This window comes from Myotis myotis, unplaced genomic scaffold, assembly GCF_014108235.1.
Source record: "Myotis myotis isolate mMyoMyo1 unplaced genomic scaffold, mMyoMyo1.p scaffold_m19_p_16, whole genome shotgun sequence".
Lineage (NCBI taxonomy): Eukaryota > Metazoa > Chordata > Mammalia > Chiroptera > Vespertilionidae > Myotis > Myotis myotis.
In genome coordinates this window covers 43,769,858-43,787,029 of record NW_023416320.1, presented here as the reverse complement: position 1 = coordinate 43,787,029, position 17,172 = coordinate 43,769,858, and the positions used below count along the sequence as shown (strand labels likewise).

At 53.4% G+C, this 17,172-nt stretch overlaps 1 protein-coding gene across 17 annotated transcripts in view; it reads left to right on the top strand.

Annotated features, from left to right (window-relative positions):
- Positions 1–17,172, top strand: part of MTSS1 (MTSS I-BAR domain containing 1) — a 135,669-nt gene that overhangs the window by 96,860 nt on the left and 21,637 nt on the right. For 9 of the 17 annotated variants that reach the window (XM_036338658.1, XM_036338659.1, XM_036338664.1 and 6 more), the window contains 4 exons: positions 8,987–9,071; positions 11,636–11,727; positions 13,766–13,840; positions 17,021–17,032. In XM_036338658.1, coding sequence (XP_036194551.1) covers positions 8,987–9,071; positions 11,636–11,727; positions 13,766–13,840; positions 17,021–17,032 — 264 coding nt within the window. The remainder of the gene's footprint in view (positions 1–8,986; positions 9,072–11,635; positions 11,728–13,765; positions 13,841–17,020; positions 17,033–17,172) is intronic. The other 8 variants (XM_036338661.1, XM_036338676.1, XM_036338660.1 and 5 more) reach the window with 2 other exon arrangements.

Below are 17,172 nucleotides of genomic sequence, written 5' to 3'. Positions count from 1 at the left end.
GCATGCTCCTCTTGGCCTCTGGTGTTCTGCGATGTTTGGGAAGGAGGAACCGTTCTGGCTTCCGGAGAAGCTGCTGCCCCTTGTGCGGTTAACTTTCCGTCCATGTTCTCCTTCGCCAGCTCCTTGGAGATGGGCCGCATTAGATGTGGGAGAAGCGGCGGCTAGATGTGGACGGGTGCCCCAGCCGGGCCTGAGTTAATTTCCCTGGCCCCTGCCTTCCTGTAGGACTTGGCTGATTATTGCCACAGCAGAGCCCTACTTACTAGTAATTGGCCCATCGATATAACCTGTGCTCCTCATTTTCTCTCTGAAATACTCCAGCCCTGCCTTCAGTGAGCTCACAGCTTGTGGGCTTCCCTCGGCATGTCCACACGCTCCTGCCACCTGAGTTGCAGGCTCAACCTAGAGTCTGTTGTGTGACCCCCCAAACCTGTATAATATACCATTGTATGGCCTGTCATAAAGGTATTTAACTGTAGAGTATGTAAACCTTTGTGATATGAGTGTGAAAAATCAAGATTAAGCCCTAGCTGCTTTGGCTCCATGGATAGAGCGTTGGGTTGAGGACTGAAGGGTCCCAGGTTCAATCTGGTAAAGGGCACGTACCTAGGTTGCAGGCTCAACCCCTGGCCCTGGTCAGGGTGTGTGCAGGAGGCAACCAGTTGATGTGTCTCTCTCACATCAATGTTTGTCTGTCTGCCCTTCCACTCTCTCTAAAAATCAAAGGAAAAATATCCTCAGGTGAAGATTAACCAAAGAAAACCCCCCCCAAAAAAACCCAGAAAACAAAAATCAAGATTGGTTATTCCTACAAAATAAGTGGGATGTTTAAAACAAGATAGAAGCAAGTTGCTTTAAAAAGTTGCCATCAAATTCAGTGTAGATGAGCAATTGTAAAAGATTGGGATAGTTACAAGAAATCTAGCCGGCGCAGACTTTCACAGGAAGCCCGAACTGGAAATCCTAGATGGTGCATTTTGGGTGTAATGTGTGCAACAAAGATGATTAAAACACCAGTCAACACTCATGCTTTTTAGAGTACAGTCATTAACACTTGAGTCTAAGCGAGTTAGACCCTTCCCAAGGTCAGATAGCTGCAAATGGGGGAGCTGAGCTTGTGACCCTTCCATGCTACGTCCTTTCTGCCTGATCTTCATGCTCCCTCGGGAGATGGCCAGGAGCTTGTGCAGAGGCTCACCTTAGCCCCGGTGCGAAGGCTGCTGCTAGGAACTGGCTTGCAGGTTGTTGGGGTCTGCGTGTCGCCCAAGTACATGTCGAGGAGGAGAGAGGATGGGCTTCAGCTGCTAAGGAGCCCCCAGGACTCTAGGGGGTCAATGGGGTGGGGAGGGGTCACCTACCTCAACAGGTGGGATTTGGTGTGGGTAAAACAGATACATTTTGGGAAATGATTCCTGATAAAAATACATCATGGGAGGACTTGCAGTCATAGTTGATATGATTGGTAGTTACATGCCTGGGACCACACACGGGCACCTCTCTTAGACCTTTTAAGCGTGTGACCGAGCCGGTGCAGTAGCAGTTTTATGCATTTGCATGCAGCGAGGAGCGAGGAGCAAGCGCCTGCTGGGTTCGGTTGGCGTGGCTCTTGGTTCGTGTCCATGTCACAGTCTTCAGAGACACTTGGGGGCTGACAGGGCAGCGCTGGCCGGTGCCCGGATTGAAGTCCAGCTGCTGAGGAGTCTGAGGCTGCTTTCTTCTTCCACTGCCCTGTCCCTCCAAGCCCCTCACGGTCTCGGAGTTCATCCCAGCCACTCAGACGGCGGCCTTCTGTGCCCGAGATCCCGCCTGATGAGCGCCCGCGGGCTCCCTTTCCTGGTGGTGTGGATGTTTCTGACATTTTGAACTTGAACAGAAGCTGCCCCTGGTTGCATGAACGTGTCCCTGAGGCTGTAGGGAGGGAGCTGTGCCTGCTGATGTGGGGAAGGTCACCTGTGTGTTTTGGAATGAATGGTTCTGTGATGGCAAGTGGAACATTTTCCTCATTAGAGGGACAGGATTGCCTATTACCTCTCTGCCTAGGAAGCCGGGGGTGGGCATCGAACTCAATTGCTTTTCTCCGCTGCTGCGGCACATGTGTGCGGGCCGCTGCTGTGACCGCTGCGCGTGTCAGGCGTGGCTTCCCAGGCCCAGCGCCGGGATCGGCGACCCCTCCTCAGGGGACAAGGACACGTGTCCCCCTTTGTGAGGCTAGTGGCTCTCCAAAAGGGCGATGTTGCACCTCGAGGACAGTTGACAGTGTCTGGAGACGTTTCCGGTCAGCATAACGTGGGTGGGGTGTGCTGCTGGCGCCCAGAGGGTAGAGGCAGGGGTGCTGCGAATCACCCCACAACGCACAGGACGGCCCCATGACGAAGTGACCGGGTCCAACGTGCCAGCAGCGCCGAGGTGCCTGCCCCTTTGGACCGGCTCCTACTGGGGGTGCAGGGAGCCTGCTCCTGTCCTAATTAGCCTTCCCACAGTATCAGCCCTCACGGGGCCCGAGAGGCACAGTGACTTACTGTGGCCGTGCGCTTCGACCCAGGCGCTTCCTAAGTCTCCCTTCCTCCAGCCTCGCCCCCCCCCCCCCCCCCCCCCGGCCTCCTGCCGCAGACGCTGGGCCTGACAAATCAGCTTTTCTGTCCTCACTCGCCACCTGCACATGGCAGACAGGGAGGGCCTGTCCATTAGGCCCCTGCCCTGTGGGGGGATGGAAGCGCCTGCACAGGGGGCAGGTGGAGGGAGAGGACAGTGCCACTTCCTGGATGCCATGATCTCCCCCCCCCGCCCCCCGCAAAGCGCTGTGGCGAGTGGCAGTCTGCAGGGCATAGCCATGCCAGACTTTTGGGGGCTCACTCTTCTTATGCCCCTCCCACCATTTGCTCCCAAAGAGGCATTACACAGTTTATAGTTTGTCCGTCACTTTAATTGCCTCATTGTCCTTGGTTGGGAACGTCTCCAGCTTGTCACGGAGGGAGAGAGCCTTTTGGTTTCTGTAAAGTCAGGGCTGCGGTCTTAGCTCTCCCACCTCCAGGCCCTGTGGCCCTCCGCAGGTTTGTCCATGGATAACATGGGGACCACAAGACCTACGTCGTAGGGTTGCTGCAAAGCCCGTGGCCCTGCACCATTATTAGGCACCCCCAGCCCGATGGTGAGCCCGCCAAGCCCTTGTCCTCATCACCTTTGGAATCGCTCTAATCCTTGCTTCATGATAGATAGATGCTTTTGGGGGTACATTGTGTTCCCCCCAAAAGATGTTTAAAATTCTAACCCCTGGTACCTGTGAATGTGATCTCACTTGGACTTAAGGTCTTTGTAGATGTAGTCACGTGAAGATGAGGTCATTGGGGGTGTCCCTACTTCAGTACGGCTGGGCTGTGTCGTTAGAAGAAGAGAGGAATTTGGACTCAGACACAGGGAGAGAGCGCCCTGGGCAGGCCATGGCAGGGCCTGGAGCGATGCGTCTGCGAGCCCAGGAGTGCCGGTCACCACCCGAGCGAGGGAGAGGCAGGAGGGACGCTTCCTTGCGGGCCTGAGGAGCGTGGCCCTGCTGACACCTGATTTCAGACTGTGTGCTCCTCTCCTGCCCCCAGAGCTGCGAGACCGTCCGTTCTGGTGGTTGTCGGCCAATTGGTTTGGAGGACTTTGTCACGCAGCCCTAGGAAGCTAACACGCTTAGGAAATGTGTTTCATGTACAAAACAGAGTCCCTGCTCCGGCACCCACACTTCGATCGGCTGGCCTCTGCACTTTTACTTCTTTCTTTCCACTGATTGTCTCCTTTGCAGATCATCTTGTTTAGAGCGCAGACTGACTTTGTGCTACCCCCTTTTTTTAAAATAAAACTTTTGCTTGTTGTGGGAGAAAGCGCTCACACATACACACTGAGAAGAATGGAGAGGTTCGCCGTGAAGCATTTGTGCGCCCCTCAGCAGCGGGGCTGCACTTACACTTCTCTTAGCAACGCGCGACCCCTGGTGCCAGGAGGAAGCCTGCGAGGTCATTGCGCCCTTCCTGCTTCCTCTTTGAACCGGCGAGAAACAGAACCAAGGCAAAGTGGCTTTGAAAAGAAGGAAATGTCCGTTCTTGCAAAACAGGAGCCCCCGGTCCAGGGGGGAGAGCAGGCTCTGGGTGTATTAATTTGGTGGCTCAGCAAGGTCACAGGGGACCCAGGCTCTTTCTGTCTTCGTCCATAGGCTGAGCCTCATCTGAAATCAGGTGTCCCCATGGCCGTAAGGATGGCCGACTGCAGCATCTGGGCACCTGCTTCCTGTTCACACCCTCGGGAGTCTCTCTTAAGATCAGGGAAATTACCGCCCCCCCCCCCCCCCCGAGGCCTCCTCAAAAACTCTCCATCGTTTCCCATCCCTGAACCCGGGGGTGGGAAAGGGAATGGAATTAGAGCACTGTCCGAGGATGAATAGACACTGATGTTTCGACCACAGTGCCCCCTGGACTCTCCAAATTAGCAACCTATGCCCATCTTTGGCAGAAAAATGGTCCCCAAATATGTCCACGTTCACATCCCCGAGACCTGTGAGTATGGTACTCACATGCAAAGGAACTGGGCAGATGTGATTCAGTTAAGGATCCTGCCTTGGGGAGATTATCCTGATAGATCCCATCACAATGTTCTCCTAAGGAGGAGAAGGGGGATCGGAGTCTGAGAGAGATGTGAGGGCAGAAGCAGAGGCGAGGGAAGAGAGAACATGCTGCACGGCTGGCTTTGCAGATGGAGGAAGGGGCCACTAGCCAAGGACTGTGGGCGGCCTCCAGCCGCGGGAGAAGGCCAGGAAACGGCTTCTCCCCTGGAGCCTTTCCAACATGGTGATGTTGGCCTGGTGAAACTGATTTGTCCAGAACTGTACGATAATAAATGTGTGCTTCTGTAAGCCAGTGGTAATTTCCTACAGCGGCATAGGAAATGAACACACCATTATTTCTCGAGGCTGACTCTGAATCAATAGAGGCCTCGTCTAATGTAATAAGTATCTCATATTTATTTTTATTTGTTTTGAATCTTCCATAGCGTGCCCATAGAGGCAAACATTTATGGATTAAACAAAAGACAAACCCAGTTCCGGGTCCCGCCTCCAGGTACAGCCAACCTGGTGCTTTGCTCTTAAATGTGATACATGCTGGTTCCTTCCCTCCGCGTGTGTGCTCGGTGCAGGGTGAGCAGAAACAAGCGCAGTCGTGTCCTCACTCACACGGTGCAATGTGCCTCTCAGCCAGCCGTTTGATTTCCATAAAGGTTCTCACTGGCACAGCGGCGCTCTCCCAGATGTCCGCTCTGCCTTTGTCGCTGCAACCAGTTTCCTCTGCAGCCCTTTCAACCCTGCTGATTTATCTTTTAGGTTTCAGCAAGGGTCAGGAAGAACATGAGACGTGGCAAAGCGCAGCGGCAGAGGGAGCTATTTTTAGGGTGCCCCGTGCTACCCAGATCAGCAGTCCTGCGAAGGGATGGGTCCCGGGTCCGTGGAGGATGCCATCTGCCCGTGTCCTGCCCTTGCGCCCAGCTGGACAGAGGCATGCACGGCTGCTTGGGCATTTTCTTTGTGGTTCTTTGTCTCCTCCTCTCCCAGGGCGGCCTGGGCTGCAGAGGCGCAGTGGTGGGGCACACGCAGCATGTTTGGAAACTGCTGGCTGTTCGGCTGGTAGTTGGGCTGGTTCTGGGAAGCCCCAGGCTTTCCTGGGGATGGTCCATAGCCGGTGGCCATCTGTGGAAAATACCTGGGGCCGAAACCGGTTTGGCTCAGTGGATAGAGCATCGGCCTGCGGACTGAGAGGTCCCAGGTTCGATTCCGGTCAAGGGCATGTACCTGGGTTGTGGGCATATCCTCAGTAGGAGATGTGCAGGAGGCAGCTGATCGATGATTCTCTCTCATCGATGTTTCTAACTCTCTATCTCTCTCCCTTTCTCTCTGTAAAAAATCAATAAAATATATTTAAAAAAAAAAAGAAAAAAGAAAATACCTGGGAAGGGAACAGAAATAATGGAGCAGAGACATGGGAGGAGGGAACAGCTTCCAGGTGATCTTTTCCAACGGCAGAATTCCACCCTGAGGAAACGGAAGCGTGGGCGGTCAATGAAGCAGTTTCCATCACTTACCTGTCTGTAGTAGCTCAGCAAGGAGTGGAGCTCAAGCCCCTTGGTGCCAGTTGGGCAGTTTTAGGCTCAAGAACCACAATGTGAGCCTTGCCGGTGTGGCTCAGTGGTTGAGTGTCAACCTATGAACCAGGAGGTCATGGTTCGATTCCTGATTAGGGCACATGTCCAGGTTGTGGGCTCAGTTCCCAGTAGGGGGCGTGCAGGAGGCAGCTGATCAATGATTCTCTCTCATCGTTGATATTTCTATCTCTCCCTTTTCCTTCTTCTCTGAAATCAATAAAAATACATATTTTTAAAAAAGAACCACAATTTGAGAGCTGGGCTGTAAAGCCCCAACACCCATAACAATGTGTAGGTACTGAAGTTCAGCAGCGTCCTCTAGGCTCTTGGCTCCGCCCCTTCCCATCGCCCTTGTCTGTATGTACCAAGTGTGGGATGCTGAGTGGTTCTGTGCACAGACTCGCTGCTCAGCCTGCGTCAGAACCCCACTTTCTAGCAGTGCGAGCTTCAGCAAATTACATAGGGCCTCTTCCTGTCCATGCAGGAAAAGGAATGATGATAATCCCCGCACAACTGGGAGATTGCAAGGATTACACAGTTCATGTGCAAAGGGCTTATCCCGGAGCCCTGCACGAACTGAGCTCTGCAAATGTCTCGCCTTCCCGGGACCTTACACATCGCTGTGCAGCATTCAGGCCACTGCACGCTATTCCCTGGTGCGGAGGTGTTGTCTGGTCTGTTTAACCCGGTCCCTGTAATGGGATTTTGTTTTCACTTTTTACTGATGTAAACAGCACTTTGGTGGCTAGTCTCCTAAGTAAGGACTTGCTCTCATCCTTAATTATCTCCCCAGGTTCAATTTCTCAGACTAGAATTGCTGGGTCAAGGAGGGGGGGTGTTTTTAAGGCTTTTCTTGATAGATGCTGCCAAATTTCCCCCAGAAAAGTACTAGTTTACCAGCAGCGAGCGAGTGAGCCAATTTCCTTGCATGGCCAGGTTATTAACTTTTAATCAAATGAAGGCCCACGAAACAGGAGATATTTCCCTGGGGATAAAGTGTTCCTTGCTGTTAAGCAATAAAAGCTTAAGAGAACCTGAAGGCAAGCTGCTGGGTGTGAAAACAGCGCCCTCTGCTGGTTTCCGCGGGTGGAGAGGCGTGAGCTGCCTTAGATGGTGCCACTGAGGTGGTGGTTACTTACGGCCTGAGCGTGGCTGCAGGTGCCAGGAGCTAGAGGGCAGCATTGTCAGACTTCTAGGCATTTAAACAGCCTCAGGTGACAGTTAGTTCTTGGTCAGGTTGACTTACAGCTGTGCTCCTTAACTGGCCGGGATATTTTTATTCCCCAAGGAGCACACTTTTGGGTGCCACCGATTGGGGGGATGCTGCTGCCTTCTAGTAGAGCAGTGGTTCTCAACCTTCTGGCCCTTTAAATACAGTTCCTCATGTTGTGACCCAACCATTAAATTATTTTCGTTGCCACTTCATAACTGTAATGTTGCTACTGTTATGAATCGTCATGTGGATGGTCTTAGGCGACCCCTGTGAAAGGGTCGTTCGACCGCCAAAGGGGTCGCGACCCACAGGTTGAGAACCGCTGCAGTAGAGAGAGGCCAGGGCTTCTGCTGAACATACTTCCATGCACAGGACTGCCCCCAACCAAGAGTTGCCAGGCCCATTCGTCCACCGTGTTCAGGTGGGGAAGTCCTGTGTTAGAGAATTGCTTAGATTTCTCTTTTCAGATTTCTCTTTTCAAGTATAGAAGTATTAATATATAATACCACTGTTATGACTCATATATATTTTTGTTCCGGAAACCTGTTCGTCTGGCAGGATAAAATGGAATGAGAGCAGCACGGAGGTGTTTCCAGAGGTGGAAGGGGACAGCCAACCTGTAATAATGTCAAGAGCACTAATAAGGGGGAGAATTTTTTTCCTGATAATTTGACTTGGCTAAACCTGCCATAAATTCCTGCGGCTTCCCCTGGACAGCCTCGTCTGCTAAAAATAGTGCTTTATTTGACATTTCCCCCCGGGTTTCACAAGCCCCAGTGTTTTCATAACGTTTATAATTAATTGTGCTTTTCAGTGTCGGTGCAGAATTACCATCTGTGGTTGCAGTTTGCTCCTCCCTCCCCCACGCCCCAGCGAATGCTGATTCAGGCCTTGTTTCCAAGACGGGGAGGGAGGGCCTCAGGGGGCATCTCAGAGAAGGGTGCGCCTGAAGGGGAAGCATGACAAGAATTCCGGAAGATCACACTGTATCGCAGTTGACTTCCACATTTGCTGAGTGGGAGAACCTCTTGCACTGGAGTTACCCGCACCCCGTTTAAAAACACTCTGTTATTTCATTCTGTTTAGCCTTGCTATTCTCCGAAATACTTGTGTGTGTGTCTTGAAACAATTATCTGGAGTGGCCTTACTGGCCGTTCTAAAGAATGCTAACAGGGCTATTTTTGCCAGAAGAGGGAAAAATAACTACAGCTTTTTCCTAAGTATCAGATGCTATTTTGGTCACCTTCCTTGGGAAGTATTTTTCAAACCGTAGGTCATTGATGTATTAGTGGGCTGTTAAAATCAATTTCTGGATCACAATCAGCATTTTAAACAATCGGAATAGAAAATATCGGAGGGTATTGTATATAGTAAAGGTAACTTCTGTTTGGTGATTATATAAAAGCTGTCACCATACATATCTATGTACACGTGTGTGTGAGCGTGAGCGTGAGCACACACGTGCACGGTGAGAAGTCTGAACGGCAGTGGCTTGGCTTTTACGACATGATGGACACTCGCTTGTTTTTAAATCCTTTCCTTCACCCTTAAGTGTCTCACGGTCGGACCGGCCTCCGTCCTCAGCTTTGCTCCGTTCTCTTCCAGGCGGAACCAGGGAGATCGGCTCCGCCCTCACCCGGATGTGCATGCGGCACCGGAGCATCGAGGCCAAGCTGAGGCAGTTTTCCAGGTGAGGAGCCCAGACCCCCCCGCCCGCCGCCCCCCGACCTCAGACCCGCTGCCGAGTCGGGGTTCAGGAAGTGGTGTGTTGTGGCAGGACTGGCCGTCAGCATAGCACGTGGCCCTCCACGGCCCATCGCTCATCACAGCCAGCCCTCTGCTCGTTGCTTGAACACGGACTCGCTGGGCATCTGCCCTGTGCCCGGCCCTGGTCAACCAGAGGGCCCAGGTCCCTGCCCTCGTGGAGCCTGCGCCCCTGTAGGGTCGGCTCTGAGTTCCTGTGTGTCTCTCCTCACCCTCTGTCAGGGTGAGGAGCCCCCTGGCCCCCACCCCTGCAGGAGCGTCTCGAAGAGGAGCTGGCCCTGGGGAGGGAGGCTGCCCTGCTGTCTGTGCCGGCGTGCTCCCTCCTGGCCCCCTGCTGAGCAGAGTGGGAGCTCCGAGCCCTGCACGCCGTCCGCCTCTCGTCTGTCTTTCCCGCGTCCCGAGAGGCAGGAACGGCAGCGACTGGCATGGGGATTTAGGCTCACCCGCGTTCAGATGAGATGGGCATTCTCCCGGGCAGGTCAGCACGACTCAGCAGGTCTGCCCGGTTCCGCTTTACGCGGAGCAAGTCGTGTGAGGGGCCGCGAAGGCGAGATGGCCCTGGTGCTTGGCAGGCCACCCCCCCCCCCCCCCGAGGCAACAGGACACAGCAGGAAGCACCGCAGTCCACATGCTCCCACATGCTCCGGGGCCTCGACCTGCTGTGACCCCGACGAGGACCTCGGCCCCTGTGAAGTGGGGATGGCCATTTCTGAAGGGCTTTGTGAACATTAATGAAAGGGCCCCACGTGTACGGCAGGGAGCCCGTGGTGTAGCAGGTGGTGAGGCCAGCTTCTTTCCCTCCTGCTCCCCACCTGGATGGCACTCCCCGAATCGCACAGTGCCCCCCCCACGCACGTCGGTTGTGTTGGTCCTGGGCCGGTCCTGTGGTGCCTCACCCCGTTTTAGGGATGAGGAGGTACCCCTTCAACAGCCACTGTTTATTGAGCAGCTACCGCATGCTGGGCAGCGCCTTGGGTCGTGGGACCTAGTGGTGAACAGGACCATGTGCTGCTCTCACGGAGCTTACATGCCAGACACTGAATACACCTGCCATGACGTCAGGCGGTGGACCGTGGCATGAGGAGAAGTACACGGGGTGGGGGGTGGCCACTGTTGGCACAGGGTGTGTAGTTAGGGAGCGCCTCTATTCAGAAGAAAGATTTGAGCAGAGACCTGGGAAAAGTCACTGATGGCTGGAGGAAGTGAGCAAGGGAGGGAATTGCGAGGTGACCCTGATCAGAAAAGGAGGGGATCGAACCAAGAACTTGGAGACTTTCAGGAGGCTCAGCATCAAAAAGCAGCTGAGAGCAGCTTCCGAGTCGTGCTCACCAATGCGGTTCACCAGCTGATGGGCATGTTCTCCTTTTTCTACAACAGCTCTGTCGGGGGGGCGGGGGGGGGGGGGCGGTTTCCCTCCCATCGCACAGATAAAAAGCTTGGCTCGCCTGATTCCTCTGTGTGGGGGGCCACTCTCCACGGTGCCCATGGGCTGATGTCCCTGGAGAGACCCGCACCCAGTCCTTGAGGCTGCCCACCCTCAGCCCACATTCATGACTTGAAATCCTGAATGTGCATCAGAATCACGTGGGTTATACACACACACACACACACACACACACACACACACACACACATGTGTATATACATATATCTATAATAATAAAAGCATAGTATGCTAATTAGACTGGACGTCCTTCCGGACGAAGCCGGGGCTGCCAGGGGAGCCCGGGTCCTGGGTGCCAGAGGGAAGCCGATGCCGGCAGCTGGGGGAAGGAAGGCCTACTCTTGCATTAATATCGTGCATCGGGCCTCTAATATACATATACATATACATATACATATACATATACATATACATATACATATACATATACATATACATATACATATACATGTACATATTGATTTCAGAGAGGAAGGGAGGGGGGAGAGAGATAGAAACATCAATGATGAGAATCATTGATCGGCTGCCTCCTGCACGCCCCCTACTGGGGATTAAGCCCGCATCCTGGGCATGTACCCTTGACCAGAATCGAACCCGGGACCTTTCAGTCCGCAGGCCGATGCTCTATCCACTGAGCCAAACCAGTTAGGGCCACGTGAGTCTTTTTAAAAATAGTCATGGGGGGCCTCACCCTCAAAGTTTCCATGAGCTGGGCGGGGAGGCCCAGGTATCATCACCTTTTCACAGCAGCCAGCGGGAAACCCCACCTGCACACAATGCTGCTTGTGAATAAAATAAACATAAACGGGCGTGAGAAGAGAGGGCGTTCTGTCAGTCACGCGTGCAGCTGCCTCACAGTCGTGGCAGAGAATCCTGGGGACAAGTGTGCTGCACAACCGGGGGTTTGCATGTGAGCTTGGGCGTCGTATGCCGCCTTGTCTTGCTTCAGCTAATGGTGATTTTGATGTTTTGACAACCAAGTGTTCAGTCTTGACAACAGAAAAATAGCTGTTTAATTTCTCCCTTTCTTTCCCTTTTGGTAAAAGTGCTTTAATCGACTGTCTGATAAACCCACTTCAAGAACAGATGGAAGAATGGAAGAAAGTGGCCAACCAGCTGGATAAAGACCATGCAAAAGGTACGGGCGCGCTGTCCACGGTGGGATAGCATTCCGCAAAGAGCCGTGGGGTGGCTGTGGTGCTGCTGGTGCCTCTGCTGGGTTTCCTGGCGTCCCCAAGGGCCCCTCTGTCCCTGCGTGTCCTGTGGGCCTTTCAGGGTGTCCTGTGGAAGATGCGGAGTCAAAAGTGATCCCACAGCAGGGCCCAGCGCTGGAGTTTCGGCACAAACCGTTTTCAGCAGCCGCCAGCCTGGTCGATTGGTGGCGTGAGTGTGATCCGCTGAATTAAAGTGAATCGAAGCCCAGCCCGTGTGGCTCATGGTTGAGTGTCGGCCTATGAACCAGGAGGTCACGGTTGATTCCAGGTCGGGGCACATGCCCAGGTTTTGGGCTTGATCCCCAGTAGGGGGTGTGCAGGAGGCAGCCCATCCGTGATTCTCTCTCATCATTGATGTTTCTGTTTCCTTGCTCCTTCCTCTCTCTGAAATCAACTTCTTAACAAAGAAAAGTGAACTGTAATGCCAGGCTTCACAGCCCGAGGTTCATACGTAAGGCATGGCAGCCCATTTAAAACCACCTTTAATGATGTAGGCTAACCGGGTCTCCTGCCCAGAAATGGCCCATCAGCGCCTCATGTGCCAGCCTCTGGGGACAGAGTGGCCCAGACAGACACACCCCTGCCCTGTGGGTCTTCCGGAGCCGGAGGGCGGGGTGCTGGCTGTGTGGAAGGGGCAGGAGACGGTCTCCAAGGGTCAAGCCTGCTTGCGGTGTGTGCTGCGGAGGAAAGCACGTGGGAGGCCCGAGGGCACACATCTGGCAGGAGGGCTGGCTGACAGGCAGTGGGAAGAGCATTTAAATGAGGGCTCTGGGGGCTTTGGGGGGGAGGGGAGCCCCGGGGAGTAACTGAGGGAACTGGCCGGGGGCACTGGGTCGAACACGGGGGCAGTGGGAGAGAGAAGTGCCGAGGGGACTCGTTTTATTTGTTTGTTTATTTAAAAAATGTTTTTATTGATTTCAGAGAGGAAGGGAGAGGGAGAGAGAAATAGAAACATCAGTAATGAGAGAGAATTATTGATGGGCTGCCTCCTGCACGCCCCACACAGGGGATCGAGCCTACAACCTGGCATGTACCCTGACCAGGAATTGAACTGTGACCTCCTGGGTCATAGGCCGACGCTCAACCACTGAGCCACGCTGGCCGGGCAAGAGGTGACTCGTTTTAGATGTCCACGCCTGGGCGGTGGAGATACCAGCAGCAGAAATGGGGCATCCGGGAGTGGCGTGGCCTGGGGGGCAGAGGAGGTGGTTGGTGGGGGCCGGAGGGACATGGTGGGTGTGGGCTGCCCTCCTGGGTGTCTGGCCTCCGTATTGTGAAAGAGAGGCGGCGGGGGCTTCGCCAGTTCCCCGTTCTCTAGGTTCTGCTGCTGTGCGAGGTTCTCTTGCCTGAACTGTAACATCTGGCCGGCGACTTGCCACATGGGTCCTTTCTGAGGAGATTTCGGCCCTTAGGAGAGTGGATCATATTGAAAATATTTCCTGATACTTGAGCTGAGAAAATACACATTTTTCATTTTATTTTATTATTTTTTAAATATACTTTTTATTGGTTTCAGAGAGGAAGGGAGAGGGAGAGAGATAGAAACATCAATGATGAGAGAGAATCATTGATTGGCTGCCTCCTGCACACCCCGGTGATGTGCTCTGATTAGAACCAAACCACCTTGACCTCTTGGTTCATAGGTCGAGGCTCAATCAACTGTGGAGTCATGCCGGCAGGGCTGAATTTTTCAGTTTCAGTAAAATGTTCCCAAATGCCGTCTTTCTGAGCAGCTGATAGGAATGGGTACTTTTGGGAAAGACGGCGGTGAGTGTTGTCGTTTGTCACGTTAGTAACACCCCTGTTCTAAGACGTCATCGCGAGGTGCTTATCACACGGGATTCCAATGAAGCTGTTTATTATGCACCACAGTTTACACTCTGTGATGAAAGTAACGGCTGCTCCAAAAATACTTTGTTGAGCAAAGTGGTAAAGTGATTTAATTATTCTGCTTCCTCTTAGAATATAAAAAAGCTCGTCAAGAGATAAAGAAGAAGTCCTCGGATACACTGAAACTGCAGAAGAAAGCGAAGAAAGGTAACGACGGATTCTGCAGTTAATCGTGTCACTTGGGGGAAAGCGCATGAGCTCGATCTGTCTTTGAAGCTGAGAGTTCGATGCAGACTTCCTTCCGCGGGGCGGCCCCCGGGAGCAGCCGGGAGCCGAGAGGCTGCGCCTGAGTGCAGTTCTCGGGGCAGACTCTCTGTCCACTTGAGGCCCTTGCAAAGCTGTCCTAGACCTGTTCCCTTTCCACACCTTTGTCTCCAGCATCTGACAGTTGCCATGCCTACTGTACCTTGTCATGAAACCTGTACATTTCTTGGGATCATGCACAAAGCCTTTATGCAAATGTTCTGTTCTAACTGTTACAGCAATGATGTCATCTTCTCCTGCATCTTTCCCAGCCTGCAGCCTCCGAAACCCTTTATTAAGTCTCGTGAGTTAGAAATGACTGTCCCGGGAGCCAGAAGTCATTGCTAAAAGGGAGCTTTTCCATGGGGTTCGTGAGGGTGGGGGCTCCGAAGGAAACACAGACCATCCAAGGGGCCCTCCGCCCGCCTCCCTGCCCCTCGCCACCAACACTGGTCGCTGTCAGAGCCCAGAGCCAGCTTTGCTCTTGGGCCCCGACTGGGAGTCTGAGGAGCCAGCTCCGGCTGCATCCACTTTGCAAGTGTTTGCAACTTGGTACCAGGACCTAAGTGCAGGGGCTCTCCCCTGCACCTGAGAAGGTGACATTCCTTCCAGACTGTTCCTGACACTGCGCCTCTTAACTCGCTGCCTCACGGCTGATGCCGCACGCCCCTCAGGCTGCTCTGTGGCTCACCTTTATCGCTTATTTGGGACCATGGTCTTTTGAGGTAGAAAGCCCCCAAACCAAAGTTCTCTTTCCGAGACAAGCAGTTCGTTTTTTGAATTAAAAGCAAACACACTTGGAGAGGTGGAATGGCTTGTGGAAGAGAGGTGAGCACAGGACAAGGTTTTGACATTTCTGAGAAATGCCCTCCTGGTTCTTACATAAACCCCAAGACCGGTTCAAGATAGCGCGCGGTCGCAGGATTTCCACCCACGTCAGGGTTTCGGTTAGTGTTGGCCCCGTTGTTTCTTCCGGGTGTGTTTTCCTGGTCTGGTTGCTTCGCACCACGACCTTCTATCCAGCGAGGGCCCCTGGGAGCAAGTGGTCAGCAAGCAATAGGGCTTGTGGCCGGTAGCATTTTAGCGTGTCCAGAGGTGAAAGTTTGTAAATAACGCTGCCACCAAGTCCACTGAATCGGAGGTCCCGTGGAAGTGCAGGCTGGGAGACAGTGGGAGCGCATCTCCACCCACCTGCCAGCCTGGCGGCTGTGAGAGAGGAGAGATGATGGGTTTAGAGCAGTGGTTCTCAACCTTCCTAATGCCGCGACCCTTTAATACAGTTCCTCATGTGGTGGTGACCCCCAATTTCATTGTTACAACTGGAACATAATGAAAGCATAGTGATTAATCACAAAAACAACATGTAATTATATATGTGTGTTTTCCGGTGGTCTTAGGCGACCCCTGTGAAAGGGTCGTGCGACCCCCGAAGGGGTCGTGACCCACAGGTTGAGAACCGCTGGCTTAGAGGGAGGGGCCTGGGAAGACGGTGATGACTTGGCTAAGATGGGGAGTCGGGGAACAGGATGAGGTAAGGAAAAGGAGCTATTTTCCCTCTGCTCTTCCCGACGTCCCTTTTAAGCTCCGGCTGCAGCGATAATCCTTTTATCCGAATTCTGCATGGAGGCTGCCACTCCAAGGTGCTGGCGTTGTCAGTGGGCGGAATCTGGCCCGACAGGGAAGCCTGATGGGTTGCGGGCAGTGCAGCGTGAGCGAAGGTTCTGGCGTTAGACTTGCCGGGCACGGGCTCGGGCTGCCCTGGGAGGCCGGCGCGCTTCCCGTCAGGGCGCCGTTAGAAAGATTCGGGGCCTCGGGTGCTGGCCTGTGGGACGCGGAGAGATGCGCTGGTCCCGGGACTTGGGAGTAACTGGCCCTCAGTGGGGCGGTTTCTCGGGGCCCGTGGGCCTGAAGGTTGAGAGGATGGAGGCTGTGACCGGAAGCGGCCGTCTCTCGTCCCCGCACGTGGCTGGGGTCTCGGGCCCCATATCCCCTCCAGATTAGGTGGCCGTGTGTGCTGACATCTGCAGCCAGGTCGGATCAGCAGCTTGGAAAGTTCTAGGTGATTTTCTAGTTACTCCAGAAAACAGCTTTTAATGCCTTTCCTTTATAAACAACTGTTGTTTCTAAAATATATAAGTGCATTATTTTTACCAAGTGTTCATACTTGTGTATTTCTGGGGTGAATGGAGCCTTCTCGGAGGGACCAGACTCGTCATTCTGGCGCACGTTTGTGATGGGGTGCTCCGAGTGGCCCGAGAATGGACCAGGAATGCTGCGAGTTTTAGGTCGGGAGAAATCGGTTATCTGAGGCTTCTGGTTAGTTTGGGTCTGTTAGCCCAAGTTTCCCTGAGCCCCTCCGTTCAGTCTCCTTCAGGGGCCGCTGCCTGGACTCTTGGCTTATAAAGTGTTGTGATGCCTCTGAGATTCACACCAGGTGTTCGATGGACTTCCTTGGAGAGACCTGGCACGTTTTAATACGCTCACCCTTGAGCCTGACATTTAAGTAGTCGCACCTGTCCTTTGTCAGCAGCGGCTGCAAAGTTCACAGTATAAGCCCTGTAAACAGACTCACAGAGTTCCAGACTAGCATATCATTTGTCTTTATACTACAGTTTTTAATTCTTTAATTATTTCTTTTTCATTTCCACCCCAGCTCAAACTTTGTGTCACAGGTTTTTCCTAGTGACTCTTCAAGTTACAACACATTACACTTGAAAGGGTATCTTGGTCAAGCATCTTAATTGACTTCTTTGGGAATGTGGTCTTCATCCCTCTTTGAAGAACCTTGCTGTGCTGGGCGTGATGATTCCTGGCTGGGAGGCTTTCTGTTGAGAGGAGAAGGGAAGAGCTTTCTGTTGAGAGGAGAAGGGAAGAAGCGTCAGGGCAGGGCGCACGGCTGTGCGGTCTTGGGGGTGTGGGTTGAATCGGTGGCTGCCTCCTGTGGTAAAATCCGGTGGCTGCCGCGGACTGACGGACACGCGAAAGGGAGGTAAGACTGCTGCTCGAATACCAGTTTGACGGTGTTGTTTTCCTTTTTGTGTCAACTGTGTATCCTGCACTTTCTCACCGTGCGTCCCCCGCCAGTGGAAGTTCTCGGTAAGTCTGCCTTCCGACCTCTGGTGCTGGTCACGGTGTGGTCCTTGCTGTGGGCGTGTCCAGGCCTATGCCCGTGGCCCACGCTCTCCTCCCAGCTCAGGACAATCAACGGTGCCTACTTAATTCTCCATAACTTTAAG